The 17,773-nt window shown below is 37.9% G+C and overlaps 1 protein-coding gene across 3 annotated transcripts in view; it reads right to left on the minus strand.

Moving 5' to 3' along the window:
• Positions 1-14,083: 14,083 nt before the first annotated feature.
• Cep126 (centrosomal protein 126) overlaps positions 14,084-17,773 on the minus strand; it is a 71,917-nt gene continuing 68,227 nt past the window's right edge. For all 3 annotated transcript variants that reach the window (XM_027415159.2, XM_027415158.2, XM_035443443.1), the window contains 2 exons: positions 16,347-16,411; positions 14,084-14,568 (listed from right to left, as the gene is read on the minus strand). In XM_027415159.2, the coding sequence (XP_027270960.1) occupies positions 14,506-14,568; positions 16,347-16,411 (128 nt within the window). In that variant the 3' untranslated portion in view covers positions 14,084-14,505. The remainder of the gene's footprint in view (positions 14,569-16,346; positions 16,412-17,773) is intronic.

Here is a 17,773-nt window from a genome sequence, read left to right on the forward strand (position 1 = left end):
CTTTTATTATTTTCTTTTTCTCAAGCTAAGGAGCTTTATGACACTGTTTATTAAATAGCCTTGTTGATAGCTTTGAATTCGAACCCATAGTCTTAAAAAAGTTGTTTATGCTGTTTGTTTTGAGATGGTTTCACAATCCATAATCTAGGCTGACCTCCAATTTACTGTGTAAATGGCTTCCATACCCAATCCTCCCACCTCAGCATCTAAGTGTTGGAATTACCGGTATGTCCCACCATACCTGGTTTAATATCTAGCCTTTAAAGTTGTACATTTATTTAAGAAACCCATTTTTATTAGCAGTTGGCATGTAAAATAGAATGGACTTTAGGCTCCTGACGCTTCTGCCTCCACCTCCCGAGTGCTGGGACTATAGGTATGAGTCAGCTTGCCCTGCTCATTCACTCACTAATAATGGAAAATACTTTTTCTTGAATTATTTCATTTTTCTTCTGCTTCTTTCTTTTCTAGTTTTATTTTTTTCTTTGGAGCTACAGATCTTACTGCTGCTGCTGCTGCTTTCTTCATCTTTTTATTTACACCTTTTGTGGTTCTAATCTATTTAAGAGCAGATATTTTGAAATGCAATTCAAATACCATAACACTTGTCCATGTAAGTTACATTAATTCAAGGCTTTTAAAGCATTCACAGACTTGAAACCCTGACATTTATTGGAGACTGTTTGCATAAGCAAACATTTTATTTTGTTTTTAAGGCAGGGTTCACCATGTAGCCCTGGCTGTCCTGGAAGTAGCTCTGTAGACCAGTCTGGCCTCAAACCCTGCCTCTCAAGTGCTTGGATTAAAGTTGTGAAGCCCCACACCCTGCTTTGTTGCAGTCCTATTAAAAACAAACAAACCTCCAATTGCTTCTCATTTCCAGTTAGAATTTTTCTTTCTGTTTTTTTTTGTTGGTTTTTGAAACTTTAAGCACTACATTAAATGAGAAACAAGGATGTCTACTTTCTTCACTCTTATTAATAAATACAGAATAAGTTTTTATTTATGTTTTGTTTTTTGTTGGATCAAACCCATATGCATGCTGTGCCAGTAGGTCCCCAGCTCCAGAATGTGGTTTTAGTTGTTCTCAGTGTCTGGAAGCTCTCCTTGGTACACTTTGATTGGGAAATTTATGAAGTAAGGGTACAAAACTAGAAGGAAAACTGAGTAGGTTAAAAAAAAGGGGGGGCTATTGAGAGTGGAAGAGGTGGGGGAGGGAAGGTATGGGAAGTATGTGGGTGAATATGCTCAATGCATAAGCCAATGTGAAAATGTCCTATATAACAGAGAACCATGTACAATGAATACACACAGGAGAAAATTAAAAAGATAAAAACTGAAGTAAACCCAACTGACCAAAATCTACCAGGGTTGTCTGACAGGAACATTTGTTTTTTGTCACCTCTAGAGGGCAGTACATACATTAATACCCAGACAACAGCTTACCTGACTTTACAACTGTTCATGATGGGTACCACATCACTACATCCACATTTGTTAGACTGCCAAGGCATTGGTACTTGAGAACTTACTAGTTGCTCATTGATGTAGGCACACACTGATAAAGAAGGTTGTTCTATTATTTGGTAAAATGACAACTGTGCCACCAACAAGGCAGTTAGCTGTGCTGTTTTGCCTTGGTTGTCCTAGAGTAAAACTTGTCTTCAAATATGAGTTAGGACAAATATTCAGGAGGATTGCAGCTCCTATAAAACTTTTGTTGAGAAGATTGTCCAATCTCAATGAATGTTCATAGAATCATTTTAAAGAGTATTGGCTTCAGTGTCTGAGTCTCAGGTTTTGACCCGTTGCCGGCTTGCCTGCCTTTATGCTAGGATTGGGCTTTTGTTTACGAAAGCTTTGTAGTATGTTTGGAAGTTATGTTTTAGAATGATTTTTGCTAAAAATGGTTTTGCTATTTTTGCAGGAATTTCAAACAAATTTTTCAGCTTATTTTCTAGTTCTATGTATACCATTGGTATTTTGATAGGGGCTGCAATGAATATCTAAATTGCTTTGTATAGTCTGGTCAATAATATTTATTATTCCAATCCATGAACACAAGAATATCTTTCAATATTTTTGTGCTTCCTTCAATGTTTTTCATTAATGTCTTTTCATTTTCACTGTAATCTTTCACCTCTTTGGCTAAATGTATCTCTAGATATTTTGTCTATTTTTTGATGGCTGTCATAATGGGATGTTGCTTTATTTCTGTTTCAAATAAGTTACTAACACCACTAATTTTCTTAAAATACCAATCACAGTTTACCCTCCCTCCCCTCCTCTCCCTTTCCCCACCTTTCCCCCACCCCCATCTGCTCTTCAGAGACGGTAGCCTTTAAAAGGGAGCCAATAAAGTCTGTCCCATCACCACATTGAGACAGGATCTAAGGCTCTCTTCCCTGTGTCTAAGCTGAGCAAGGTATGTCACCTTATGATATGGGCTCTAAAAAGCGAGTTTATGCACTAGGGGTTGTTCTTGGTCCCATTGCCAGTGGCCCCACAAACTGTTGAAGCCACCCACTGTTATGTGCATTCAGGGGGTCTAGTTCATTCTTATGCAGGCTTCCCGATGCCAGTCTGGAGTCAACCACTAATTTTTTTTATGTTGGTTTTGTATCTTAAAACTTTGTTGAGCTTACTATTAGTTCTTTAGTTTTTGGGTGGTGCTTGGGTTTCTATGTGTAAGAAAACACCACTAGAAGCTAGATGTGACAGTGCTTGTCTGTAATCCAAATCCAATCTTTCACATTCCCTTCATGTAGGGAGACACCCTAGCCCTACCCTGGGACAGGCACCAGGTGGACCTGGGACTCGCCCATAAGGGCGTGGTGTAGGAAAGCCAAGGTGACCTAAGGGAGGCTTCTTAAAGACGGCTCGTGGAGACCCCAGCCCTTTTGTTCTGGCCACGCTTGCTGGGTTCCTGTAACCTCGCTCTGGCCTGCGTTTTGCCCTGGTGTTTTCTTGAATAAAGAGACTTTAATCTATCACCTTCAGGTCATCTCATCCAGTCTTATGGCTATCTACATCGGTTCCATGTCCATCTGTAATCTTGTCCCTGCATTCCAGACAGAAGTGTCTGAGGGAATAATTATCCAGGTCACCATGGGACAGCTAGTAGGAAAATAAAAGTGTAAGAAGTGTTTTTTAAAATACCTACCTTTTGGCTCTTGTATACTCGACCTCAGGATTTCCACCATTCTCATAGCCAACCCGAGCACAATCACCAATGGGGTCATCCTTGATTTCTCCTTTCTACTCTATACTTCAGAATCAATTTATCAGAAAGTAAGAATTCAGTATATTCATGAACTTATTGATTTTTGCAAAAGCTTTTTCCTGGGCCTCCTCAAGCTTGTGCTCCTTCCTTTCCACTATAACACACAGAGGACTCCAAAAGGCCCAAGCTTGCTCCAGTGTCTGGTCCTTCATATTCACATTCTCCCCCACCACCGAAGCTGGCTTACTTCACTCAGGTCTCTACTCAAAACTCAATTTTTGAGAGCTTCTCTGATCGGTCCGTGTTCCAACTGTTATTCAAATTTCTTTTTAAAAAAATATTTTTATTAATTTTACCTTTCAACCACAGTAGTTCTCCCTCCCTCCCTCCCCTTCTCCTGCTCCTCCCTCTACCACCCCCTCAACCTACCCCCCCATTCACTCCCCAGAAAGGGTCAAGCCTCCCATGGGGAGTCAACAAAGCCTGGCATATCAAGATGAGGCAGGACCAAGCTCCTCCCCTCTGCATCAAGGTTGAACAAGGCAACCCACCATAGGGAGTGAGCTCTAAAAAACCAGATTATGCACCAGGGATAATCTTGGTCCCACTGCCAGGAGCCCCACAAACAGACCAAGCTATACAACTGTCATCTCCCTACATAGGGCCTAGTTTGGCCCCATGCAGGTTCCTTAGTTGTTGGTCTAGAGTCTGTGAGCTCTCACAAGCTTGGGTCAGCTGTCTCTGTGGTTTTCCTTGCCATGATCTTGATCCCTCTTGCTCATATAATTCCTCCTCCCTCTCTTTGACTTTACTGTCAGAGCTCAGCCTGGTGCCATGCTGTGAATCTCTGCATCTGCTTCCATCAGTTACTGGATGAAAGCTCTATGTTTAGAGTAGTCACCAATCTGATTACAGTGGAAGGCCAGTTCAGGCAACTTCTCTACTTTTGCTTGGAGTCTTAGGTGGGGTCATCTTTGTGGATTCCTAGGAGTTCTTTGGCACCAGGTTTCTCCCTAACCCCATAATGGCTCCCTCTTTCATTGCGCTCCCACTTCATTTTCCCCCCAACTAGACCATCCTATTCCCTTATGTTCCCATTCTCATCCCCTCTTCCCTACTGCTCCCCTCAAACTCCCCACCAGTTTACCCAGGAGATCTCCTCTATTTCCCCTTTCCAGGGCAATCCATGCAGCCCTCTTAGGGTCCTCTTTGTTACCTAGCTTCTCTGTGGCTGTAGATTGTAGGCTGGTAATCCTTTGCTTTACATCTAATATCCACTTATGAGTACATACTGTGTTTGTCTTTCTGTCTCTGGGTTACCTTACTCATTTTTTTCTAGTTCCATCCATTTGCCTGCAAATTCAAGATGTCATTGTTTTTTACATCTGAATAATACTCCATTTTATAAGTGTACCACCTTTTCTTTATCCATGTTTTGGCTGAGGGGCATCTAGGTTGTTTCCAGGTTCTGGCATAAAAACAGAGAGGTGGACCTCCATTTGCTAGAGGCAAACAGAGGCATGGCTCCTTTAGGAAAGGCTTCCTGACTCAGTGTTATTGGCAAAAGCTCAAGGCTCTTTTAAAAGGCCCTGTTTCCAAACACTAAATCCTGTTCATGGTCAGCTGGAAGCATGCTTCTTTCTTGTGGCATGGACATAGAAACTCCAAAGAGTGGTGGCCATAAACACGGCTCCAACTAGTACCTCTACCATGAAACTAGACTCTCAGGAAGCCAAGGAATGGAGCAGAGCCATCCACTGCTTTAATCCCAGTCATGCTGTTTAACAGATGAAAGACTCATGTGGTCAGAAAAGATAGAGATATACAGTAAAGACTGTTTCAGATAAAGAAAAACTCTAAAAAGTTTACAGTGTGTTTAAAAATATACGTAGGCTTGGCAGAGAGAAGAAAAAGGATAGAGAAAGTCCTTAAAAAAGAAATAGAGCTGGGTGGTGGTGACACACACCTTTCATCCCAGCACACTCATGAGAGGTATTTAAGACAGGAACAGGATCTCAGAACTAACATTTATTCTCTAGCACATTCAGGATAGGAAGACATTGAAGTCTCAGGATTCTCCAGACCCTCTGAGGAGAGGCAGCAGTCTGCGCTTTGGTGGAGCCAGAGTAAGAGCTAGCTAGTGACCAGCTCCTTTGCTTTTCTGATCTTCAGCTTGAAGTTTGAACCCTAATATTTGTCTCTGGGTCTTTTATTTATTTGTGTTATAAGGGACAGTCAAGATAACACTTTGCCATTGAGAAACACCTTGAAGGGGCTTTTATAGGCCCCCATGTCAAATTTGGTTCAGTCATTTCCTGTCATCACGGAGGAAACTCCTTCCAAGAGCAATTAAAGAACATAATGCCTATTGTAAGAAACCATACTGCTCTGGATGATAGAAAAACTATAGAAGGGAGAACAAAAAATTCAGGAGAAACCATAAAGCAAATATTTTGGCAAAGTTCTATAAATGAACAAAGACCAAAATTTAAAAATATGAATAAATGACATTGTCATTGAAGGTCTTGTAGACACAAGTGTGGATATAACAATAATTACACCAGAATCTTGGTATCCAAATTGGACTCTTCAGGAGGAAAATGTTCAGTTTTTAGGGATTGGAACTTTAGCTCAGGTAAAACAGAGCTCGAGATGGGTCAAACTTATAGGGCCAGAAGGACAGAGAGAAAAATTAAAGCCAAATGTGGCTAGCATAGTAATGAGTTTATGGGGACATGATTTGTTACAGCGTTGGAATACTCTAACATTCCTCTGATCTCAGGAAGAAAAAAACCCATAAATTAACATACCATTCAGGTCACAACTGCTGCTAATCTTTCAAAGACACCAACAGCCCTACTTTCAATATAGTTGACAGACAAACCTGTATGGGTTGAGCAATGACTGTTAACAACAGAGAACTTGCAGGCTTTAGAAGAGCTGGTACAGGAGCAGATAAATGCTCAGCGTATTGAAGAATCAACCAGCCCTTGGAATTCTCCTGTACTTGTTAAAAAGAAATCTGGAAAGGGAATGGTAACAGAGCTAAAAGCTGTTAATAAGGTGATTCAGCCGATGGATTCTTTCTTCTGGAATTCCTTTGCCTTTTCTATTGCCTAAAGGATAGCCTCTTATAGTTATTGATTTTAAAAGGTTGTTTCTTCACTATACCTTTTCAAGAAAAAGAGAAAAAATTGCCTCCACAGTGTCTACTTATGTAATTCTCAGCCTGCTAAGAGATATCAATGGAAGATTTTCCTACAGGGAATGTTAAATAGCCCCACCCTGTGCCAATATTTTGTAAGTCAGACATCGGAAATGATACGTAGGCAATTTCCTCAATTTATAGTTCACCGTTTCATGGATGATATCTTACTATTTGATTCAAATGTAGATACTTTATAAAGAATGTTTGGGAAAGTAAAGAAAAAATTTGCCTTGTTGGGGATTACAAATTGCTCCTGAAAAAACACAAAGCAGAGATTCTATTGATTACTTAGTATACAAAATACAGAAAATTAGACCCCAAAAGGTGCAAATTAGGAGAGACTGATTGCTGAATCTTAATGGTCGGAGACATTTCCTATCTATAGTCTACTATTGGGGTACAGAAATCAATTGAGTAATTTGTTCAAAACTTTAGATGGTGACAAAGACTTAAATAGTTCAAGAGAATTATCAGCTGAAGCTGAGAAAAAAATTGGCTTTGGTGGAAGAGAAATTACAGGATGCACATGTGGACCATTTGTATCCAAAGTTTGATTGCATTTTGGTTATTTTCACCCTTTAAGCATTCTCCTACAGGAATTTTAATGCAGAGGAAAAATATTATCTTGGAGTGACTTTTGCCACATAAATAGAATAAAAAATTAAAAACTTATGTGGAAAAGGTCTCTGAGTTGATTCTTAAAGGAAAATTGAGACTTCAGCAATTAGCAGGAATAGACCAAGCAGAAATTGTAGTCTCTTTTTACTAATGATGAAATAGTCAAATTATGTGCAGAAAGTGAACCTTGGCAAAGACCCTTCAGCATTTTTTTTTGAGAGAGATTAACAACAAATATCCAAAAGCCAGAGAATTCAATTTATAAGGAGAACTACCTGGATCCTTCTTCGCACTGTACAGGGAACACCAATATCTGGAGCCCACACATTCTATACTGATGCAAGTAAGTCAGAAAAGATAGGTTACAAATCAGAAAATTTAAGTGGCTCAAATCTCTTATGATTTTGTCCAAAAGTCAGAATTATATGCTATTTTCAAGGTATTAATGGATTTTACTAAACCTCTCAACATAGTTATTGATTTGCAATATGCAGAAAGATTTGTTTTACATATTGAAACTGTTGATACAATATGCTATAGAATTGACTTTATTATAAAGAATAATCAGTACTAGGAATCATCATTATATAAAACACACATCTGATCCCATATGGGTCTGCCAGGTCCTCTAGCACAAGGTAATGATGAAACTGATCAACTATTGATAAGAAATAAGCCAGAGACCTCAGAATTCCATGGAAAACATCATCATGTCAGTAGCAAAGGTTTGAAAAAGATTTTTCCATCTCTTGGCAACAAGCCAAGAAATTATAAGGAAATGTCCTACTTGTTCTTTATACAATCCACTATCGACGGGAAGTAACCCAAAGGGTACTCAAGGGAATAAAATCTAGCAGATGGATGTGTTTCATTTTATAGAATTTGGAAAATTAAAATATGTATACTACATCATTGATACCCATTCTGGTTTTCAATGGGCAACTGCTTTGAGTTCAGAAAAGGCTGATTTTGTAATCACACATTTATTAGCAGTTATGGCCATCAAGGGAATATCTGTACAAATTAAAACTGACAATGTTCCAATAAAATAAAACAGTTTTTTTATTTTTACAATATAAAGCATATTACAGGTATATCATACAATCCTACAGGGCAGGCAGTTATAGAAAGATAAAATCAAACTCTAAAGGATATACAAATAAACAGAAAGGGATGATAAAGACACCAGAAATAGATTGCATAATGATTTATTAACTTTGAATTTTCTGAATGCTAATGAGAAACGAACAACAGCTGCAGAGAGACATTGGGTAATAGAAAAAAAAACTACAGAATTAAATCAGCCAGTATACTTCAAAGATGTGTTGACCTCTGAATGGAAACCAGGACATGTGTTACATTGGGGAAGGGATTTTGCTTTTATTTCCATTGGAGAAGAAATGCTATGGATACCATCAAAATTGGTAAAGATTAGATTTGAACAAGAGACATCTCTTAAGTAGAAGAATGATAGTTCATCAAAACTAATCTATAAAATCAACAAATGCTTTTCATTTTATCAGATATAATTTATCATAAGGGAACCTCCTCCAAATTAGGGTTAGGGAAGGGTTTTATTTTTGTATTTTCAGGAGAATGAAGGCATCCAGCTAGGTAATCTGAAGACTACTGGACAAATGAGCCTTGTGAAGAAAAAGGACAAATCATCAAGAAAAAAATGTCCCAAGAAAAGAGAGTATATTGGCCTATTGGTATATCACATTTCCAACAGGATAAAATTTCATAAAATTCTTCCCAAATGTTTCCACTTTTCTCTACAGACTTATAATGCAAATTGTCCTTTTTTTGTAGTAACAGTCCCATAAAGATTAAAACTGGCTTTGGAGTTGGAGTTGGAGTTTGGCTCTCTACTTCTCTAAACCCAGCATACTTGTTAAAGTAAAACCTAAGATCTCTGCATTTCAGAAGAGACACCTGATATGGGACAGAAGAAAAACAAAAATTAAGGGACTGTTGTATTGCACTAATCTCATAATCCTTTGGTTTTATTTTGACTCATTGAATCTTTTCTTGAGATATAAATATCATCTAAAAATTAATGTCAATATATATGTATTTTAAAGTTTTTGTCATGATAGTAATGGTCATATAGTGTACTAACTAATTCTAGAAAAAGGTTGCAGGGAGAGATCCTGTATACCTGTACCGCTGACCATGAACATTCATATACCTTGCTGTACATGATTTAGGTTTTCTGCAAGAACACACTTAACAGTGACCTTTGAAGTCTCCAAAAAGGAGGATGGGGCCACATAATGACAATTCCACCAGGACTATCGTAACACAGTTAAGATGAACAACACAAACTAAAAATTGGCTTTGGACTACAAACTGCTCAGAACAGTTTTAAGGTGGTTATCCAGTCTCATAGACTACTCTGATGAGGACTTGAGATAAGCCCTGCACTTTCCAATTTTGCAGAGACTGGATAACAAGTGATACAGCTACCACTTCCAGGACTTGAAAATTAACCCCATTTTTTTCTTTCCAGGATCCTCTAAAGATCCTGTAGCCTCCCAGACACCAGGAAGTAAATTTAAGAAGACAACTCCCACATTCCCAAGAGGCGGGGGTGGGTGGTTTTTGGTCATCTGATAGATTATGGGTATTTGTCATTGTTTAGGGAATTAGTTACAAGTTATTATTGGTAATGATCAGGAAAAAAGCTTAATAAAGGAGATTAGATTCAGGGTTCTTGCTCTGAAAAGAAAAAAGGGGGATACAGATATGATAAGATAAAAAGATAATTATTGAATCTAATTTTAAAAAGTAACTACTAGTTTAAATATTTTATATTGGATTGGACTTTTGTAAATTATATACAAATTTTGTATATTGATGCAAATTAGAGACTAACATTGTTCATAGTGTACATACTTTGCTAATCTTGTTCAAGGTATTATACCTATACAACTCATTTAACAATGTAATGCAAATTTCTAGTTCTTGAAAGCTATTATTACCAACTATATAAGATAATAAGGAAATACTGGTTAGTGGTTAGCTACCTGTTACAATCAAAATTGTAGTCATACAATAGTATACTACATAGTATTTTTTCAAGGTAAAACATATATTTTAGAAATACAGGTCATCTTCAAACACTTCAGAGATATACAGAATATGGCATTTAAAAATTATTTTATTTTTTTTACTTTTTTTCCACCATCTTCCACCTCTTCCCACTCCCTACACCTTCCCCTTATCTCACCCCCATATTCTCCTCAGGGAGGGTAAGGCCTTCCATAGGGAGTCAATGAAATGTGGGTAGCCCTCTCACCCCCCCCCCCAATCTAGGCTGAGCAATGTATTTCTCCATAGGAAAGCGGCTCCAAAAAGCCAGTCCATTCCTTAGGGATAGTTCTCCTTATACCATTGCCAGTGGCCCCACAAACTGCCCAAGCCTCCCACTGTCACTTGTATTCAGAAGGCCTAGTTTGGTCCTTTGCAGGTTCCCCAGCTCTCAGTCTGGAGTCAGTGAGCTCTGGTATAACTATACTGGTATAACCCAGTAGTTTGGGTCAGCTGTTTCTGTGGGTTTCCCCATCATGGTCTTGATCCCTTTGCTCACATTGTCTCTCCTCCTTCTCTTTGACTAGATTCCAGGAGCTTGGTCCAGTGTTTAGTTGTGGATCTCTGCATCTGCTTCCATCAGTTACTGGATGAAGGTTTCAGGAGGACATATTTCCCCTTTCTAGGCAGATCCATGTATGTCTCTCTTAGGGTCCTCTTCGTTACCTAGGTTCTCTGAGGTTGTAGACTGTAGGCTGGTTATCCTTTGCTTTATGACTAATATCCACTTATGAGTGAATACATACCATATTTGTCTTTCTGGGTATGGGTCACCTCACTCAGGATTGTTTTTTCTAGTTCCGTCCATTTGCCTGCAGATTTCAAGATGTCTTTTTTTTTTTTTTTTTTTTCCTTCTGTTTAGTACTCCATTGTGTAAATATAACACACGTTCTTTATCCATTCTTTGGTTGAGGGGCATCTAGCTTGTCTCCAGGTTCTGGCTATTAGGAATAATGCTGCTATGTACATAGCTGAGCAAGCATCCTTGTGGTGTGAGTGTGCATCCTTTGGGTATTTGCCCCAAAGTGGTATTGCTGGGTCTTGAGGTAGACTGATTCTCACTTTTCTGAGAAACTGCCATACTGATTTCCAAAGTAGATGTACAAGTTTGCACTCCCACCAGCAAAGGAGGAGTGTTCCCCTTACTCCATATCTTCTTCAGCATAAGCTAACATCAGTGTTTTTTATTTTATCCATTCTGACAGCTGTAAGATGGTATCTCAGAAATGTTTTGAGTTTCATTTCCCTGATGGCTAAGGATGTTGAGCAACTCTTTAAACTCAGCCATTTGAGTTTCTTTTGTTGAGAATTCTGTTTAGAACAGTACCCCATTTTTTAATTGTATTATTTGGTATTTCGGTGTCTAGTTTCTTGAGTTCTTTGTGTATTTTGTAGATCAGCCCTCTGTCAGATGTGGGGTTGATGAAGACCTTTTCCCATTCTGAAGGCTGCCATTCAAGGGTACTTCCCATATTCTCTTCTGTGAGGTTCAGTGTGGTTGGATTTATGTTGAGGTCTTTGATTCATTTGGACTTGATTTTTGTGCATAGTTTATCCCTATCTACTTACATTCTTCTGTCGACCTCCAGTTATGCTAGTACCATATTTTGAAGATGCTTTCTTTTTACCATTTCATAATTTTAGTTTCTTTGTCAAAAATCAGGTGTTCATAGGTGTGTGAATTAATATCAGGGTCTTCAATTTGATTCCATTGGTCCACCTCTCTGTTTTTATGCCAATACCAAGCTTTTTTAAATTACTGGAGCTCTATAATAGAGCTTGAAGTAAGGGATGATGATGCTTCCAGAAGTTCCTTTATTATACAGGATTGTTTTTGGCTGTCCTTGGTTTTTTGTTTTTCCATATGAAGCCGAGTATTGTTCTTTTAAGGTCTGTGAATAATTGTGTGTTGGGATTCTGATAGGATTGCATTGAATCTGTAGATTGCTTTTTGTAAGATTGCTAATTTTTACTATGTTAATCCTACCTACCCAAGAGCATGGGAGATCTTTCCATTTTCTGATATCTTCTTTAATTTCATTCTTCAAAGATTTAAAGTTCTTGTCATAAAGGTCTTTCACTTGTTTGTTTAGAGTTACCCCAAGGTATTTTATGTTGTTTGTAGCTATAGTGAAGGGTGATGTTTCTCTGATTTCCTTCTCATATAGAAGGGTTACTGATTTCTTTTGAGTTCATCTTGTATTCTGCCACATTCCTGAAGGTGTTTATCAGAGGTAGGAGTTCCCTGGTAGAATTTTTGGGGTCACTTATGTATACTATCATATCATGAGCATATAGTGAAAATTTCACTTCTTGTCTTCTAATTTGTATCTCCTTGATCTCTTTTTGTTGTCTTATTGCTCTAGCTAGAACTTTTGAGTACTAGATCGAATCGATATGGATAGTGGACAGCCTCGTCTTGTTCCTGATTTTAGTGGAATCACTTTGAGTTTCTCTTCATTTAGTTTGATGCTGGCTCTTGGCTTGCTGTGTGTGATTATCTCACAGCTTATTTTAAATATTTAAAATTGTATTTCTTGTATAAACTATAGTTTCTTTTCTTTTCTTTTCCTTTCCTTTCTTTTCTTTTTTTCTTTTCTATGTTTAGTACAGAAGAGTGACTGAGTATTTTCTCCTGTATTCATTATTTGGGTCTTCTATAATGTGTGCTATTTTAATTGTTTAGAGTACACAAATGACAATATGGACTTTCCAGGTATTCTTGACTAAGAAGAAGAGTCACATGTGTGCAAGTAAGTTCAGTTTATGGTAAAACACATCATTTGTTTGGAGTAAAGAGTAGAGATGATCATTAGGAAAAAAATCTGGACGAAGTTCAACCTCACTGGATTTAACACAGTGAATGAATGATTACTCAGAGATTATGAGGTGTGTGGGGAGGCCTTTCCAACATTGAATGAACAGGCACAGAAGTATGAAACAACAGGCTTTATTTGGGGGAATTATAAATAGTTTGATTAGCTGTCATTGTAGGAAAGGTGGCAAGCACTATGGTAGACAGTAAAAGAGGACTCAGAATACTAGGAGCCAGATAAACAGTATTAAGGGCTAAAGAGCGGATGTTTCTCCAGCAGTGAGAGGTCTGCCTTTTTGTATCAGCATGTAATTCACACTTCAGAGATCCTATCAGAAGCAAGAAATTTAGCTGAAATAATCCATATGAGGGTTTGAAGCACAAGTACTTGGGGAAGGAACTAAAACAGTGAGAGACGATCATTATTTCTTTGGTTGCTTAGCTTTTCGAGACTGTTTCTGTGTAACAGCCCTAGCTATCTTGGAACTGGCTCTGTAGACCAGGCTGGCCCTGAACTCACACAGATCCACTTATCTCTTGTCTCCCAAGTGTTGGATTAAAGGTGTGCACCACCACATTTGGGCCTATCACTATTAACCGTTTTTGAAAGGTCATGTAACTTTTGGCTTTGATTCAATATTTTAGAAAGCAAATCTCTAGTATAAGTCTTGTTATACAAGTGAATAATATTCCTAATGGGGAATAAAATATACTTAATAGAGAAAAGTTAACCAGCACGTTTCAGTTTTCATGTCTACCCCACCCCTTTGGATCTTAAAACTGTATTGTTTACATGTATGTGTTTGTGTATTTGCTTGTGTGTGTGCACGCGCCTGTGGAAGCCAGAAGAAGGTATCAGATCCCTAGGAACTCAAGTTGGTTACTAATTGTTATGAGTCACCAAAAGTGGCTCCTGGGAATCACACTCCAGTCCTCCGAAAGAACAGCAAGCACTCTTAAATGCCAAGCCATTTTTCTAGCTCTTACTAAGAATTTTTAAAATGTTGTCAGTTTTTTTATTTTTTGATATTCAAATGACTCATGAATTAAAATGATATTAATTACTGACCGTGCAAGCTAGTAACTCAACCTCCTGGTAACACAAAAGGCAGAGATCTTACAAAGTCTTAGACAAATAGCTTTATTATTTATGGGGGATGTTATCAATCATATGCTTCTTCGATACTTGTACAAAAATTTATTAGAATTAGTAATTTCAGAAAACAAAGCTTCACTATCATACCTAATACATAATTTGAATAATAAAATAGCCTCTTTCACTTTTAAATAGAGAAAATTTATATTCATTAGCATGCTTATTGAAAACAATGAAGTATTTCATTCATTAAAAATGTATCAAGAAAATACATAATAAAGTATAATTTGTAGCATAAATATAAGCTAGTAAATTCATTTCCATTACTTACATTATGATTTGCTTTTATAAAGTCTAATATTTTAAATCATTAATAAATGCAGAAATACAGAATTTATTTACAGGATTCTCAAAAATAATGATTCCACTAAATAGTGACTGTCACAGTTGATCAGTATTTTTTCTGCACTCTGGATCCAGTATCAGGAGAGAACCTGGTCCTTGGCTGGCTGTTCTGTAAGAGAGTTTAGAGGGTTCTCATATTGTCAGATCCACAGATGTTAATAGGTCATTCTCCCTCCAGATTATGACTTTTAAGAAGACTACATAGATCAGTGTCAACAATGCTGTGCCTGCTCTCTGTAATAACTCACAATCTTAATGTGTTGCCTTTGGTAGCGTGCTTCAAAGGGGTGTCTGTTGAGCATGTGCATGGTTGTGGTTGTGCATGGGCAGGTGTACTTGTCTATGTGCACCTGGAGCTCAGAGGTTGAATTCAGCCATTTTTTTCTCCTCCCACTTATTTTATTATTTCTGTTTTTGAGACAGGGTCCCTTCACTGAACCTGAGGATCACCATTTTGGCCGACTTACTGGGCAGCAGAGCCCTGAGATTGACCTGTGTCCACTCCTAAGGGTAGGGCCACAGACTATGCTGTTTTTATGTGGGCTGGGATCTGAACTCATGTCCCTATGCTTGTACAGCAAGCACTTTACTCACAGAGCCACCACTGTCTCCAGATCCTTGACAGCAGCTTTCTAAATCCAGGGGTGCTACACCTTGTAACCTCAGCAAGTGAGAGGTGAGAGGCAGGAGGATCCAGACTTCAAGGCTAACTACATGATGCCCTGTCTCAAAACCCACAAAATATGCAGAGGGACTTACGCCATCTGTTGTGTATATAGTATATGTGTGTATATAATAGTTTTTGTCTTCTTCCTTTTTTATTTTAACAAAAACACTTAGAAGTCATGTAAGACCCTAGGAATGTTTAACATATATTTTAGACCGAAGATAAAGTTGTTTCTTAAAAATTCATTAAATTTATTTTGTTTCAAGTCACATGGTAGTGGTGCATGGCTTTAATCCCAGCTCTAGGGAGGCAGAGGCAGGCCGATCTCTGTGAGTTCAAGGCCAGCCTGGTCTACAGAGTGAGTTTTAGGACAGCTAGGACTACACAGTAACCCTGTCTTGGAAAATGAAAGAAGAAAAATTCACTAAGCCAGCATTTGGACCAAATGTAGCTAGATGGTTACCCATCATTAGTGGGTTAGTTCCCATCATGATAAAACTGTTTTTCACAGCTCACTGAAATCTGTGTCATAGATTTGATCTTCTAGGTCACTAATTGACATTTCTCCATAGATTCTGATGTCCTTTGAAGAAAAAAGTACTTAAAATTTGAATTAAACAATGTCTCATAATACACAAATCAAAGTAAAGATACTTAAAATTTGCAAATTTTGAACTCAATACATTTTTGTCAGGAAGAAAAAGTATCACTGGAAATATTACCAAATTAGGTAATATTAGGTAACAAAAAATTTAGGGAAATCCCAAGCTAGTATGAAACAAGTGCTTGCCAACAAGGATGCTCCAAACCTGTGTGCCTGGGGTGCACTGTGCAAACCCTGCTTCTCAGGGAAGGACTACTGGATGAGAGAGCGGGAACAACCTTCCTCTGTCTTGTCAAGATCCCGGGACTCAGGGCACTCAGCCTTTATCCTCTCCTCTCAAAACCTCACAAGGTTCTCACATTAGAAAAGACTTGTGTGTTTTATTCTGTGTGAATGACTGTTCTGCCTGCACATGCATATGTACACCATGTGTAACTGGGTCCCGTGAGGTCAGAAGAGGGCATCTGATCCCCAGGAACTAGCGTTACTGATGACTGGTCCTTGGCAAAAACAAGTGCTCTTAACTGTTGAACTATCTCTCCAGCCCCCTGCGAATGTCTTTACCTCAGTAATGTCTGCATGAAACAACCAAAGGAGGAACTTAGCAAATACTTACCAGAAGTGGTATTAACTGTAAAGTATTTTTGATGGATGGGTTTTTGTAAATGGCTTCTTGTACATCTGAAAAATCATACCATGATACAAAAATAGTTATGTATATAAAGAGAATCACTAAAGAATTAGCAACAAAATTTCAATGTGTCAAAATATTCAAAATTGAATATGACACTCTTTTCCTACTGACTCCAGAAATAGTCCTTATTTGCAAATAGGTCCAAAAAAGAAAGCAATTTAATTAAGAACAATTATAAAAAGCTGAAGCTGGTAAGGGGGATTTTATAAAACAATCTTCATTCCAATGTCATATTTCCTTTTGTTTTATTCTTTTTAAGTAAAAAAAAAAAATTGGTGGTTGTGGTAGCTCATGCCTTTAATGACAATAGTCAGAATGCAGAGGCACACAGGTCTCTATGAGTTTGAGGCTAATCTGGTCTACATAGTGAGTTCCAGGCCAGATAGCCAGTCTTATGTAACCAGCTTCCCCCACTTCCTGTGCTGGGGCTTGAACTCAGGACCCCTCTCACACTTTTTAAAAATTAATTTTATGTGTACTTGTGTTTTGCCTGCATGTATGTCTGTGTGAGGGTGTTGGATCCCCTGGAACTGAGGTTACACACAGTTGTGAGCTGCCATGTGGGTGCTGGGATTTGAACCCCAGGTTCTCTGGAAGAGCAGCCAGTGATCTTAACCACTGAAGCATCTCTCCAGTCCCCAAGAATTTCTTTTTACTTATTTTGAAATGCGCTTTTCACTCTACATGCTAGTAGTACTCATTAAATTGGAGAGTCGTGATCCCCAACCAGTCTCAGGTCTTACAGCTTCGTCATTTAAGCTCTCGTTTGCTACTTCTCACCTCTTTGTACCTTATTCTGGACAGGCTTTTCTGATTTATATTCTAGTTTATTAATTCTCTCTTCAGATGTCTATAATCTGTTGTTTATAAATAATGAGCTGAATTTTAAATTTATTTACTCATAGGATTTGTAATTTCCAAACAGGCAAAGTCATTTTATATTGTACATTTCCTTACTGGAGTTTGAAACATATTTCTCATTATTTAAAATATATAAACATAGTTATTTTTTAGTTTTTTTTTGTGTCTGGGGTCTATTTAGTATGTATTGTGATATCTTTTGATTTTCTTTGAAAGATATTTAATTATTTTATATATACAAGTATTCTATCTGCATACCAGAAGAGGGCATCAGATCTCATTATGGATGGTTGTGAGCCACCATGTGGTTGCTGGGAATTGAATTCAAGACCTCTGGAAGAGCAGCCAATGCTCTCAACCTCTGAGCCATCTCTCAATCCCTCTTTTGAATTTTTAATGGATTTTTTCTTTATGGATTAGTTTTTGGTGATTATTGACTATTCATTTTCTTTAGATCACATTTGTGATCATTCTTTGAAAACTCGAAT

This window comes from Cricetulus griseus, chromosome 4, assembly GCF_003668045.3.
Source record: "Cricetulus griseus strain 17A/GY chromosome 4, alternate assembly CriGri-PICRH-1.0, whole genome shotgun sequence".
Lineage (NCBI taxonomy): Eukaryota > Metazoa > Chordata > Mammalia > Rodentia > Cricetidae > Cricetulus > Cricetulus griseus.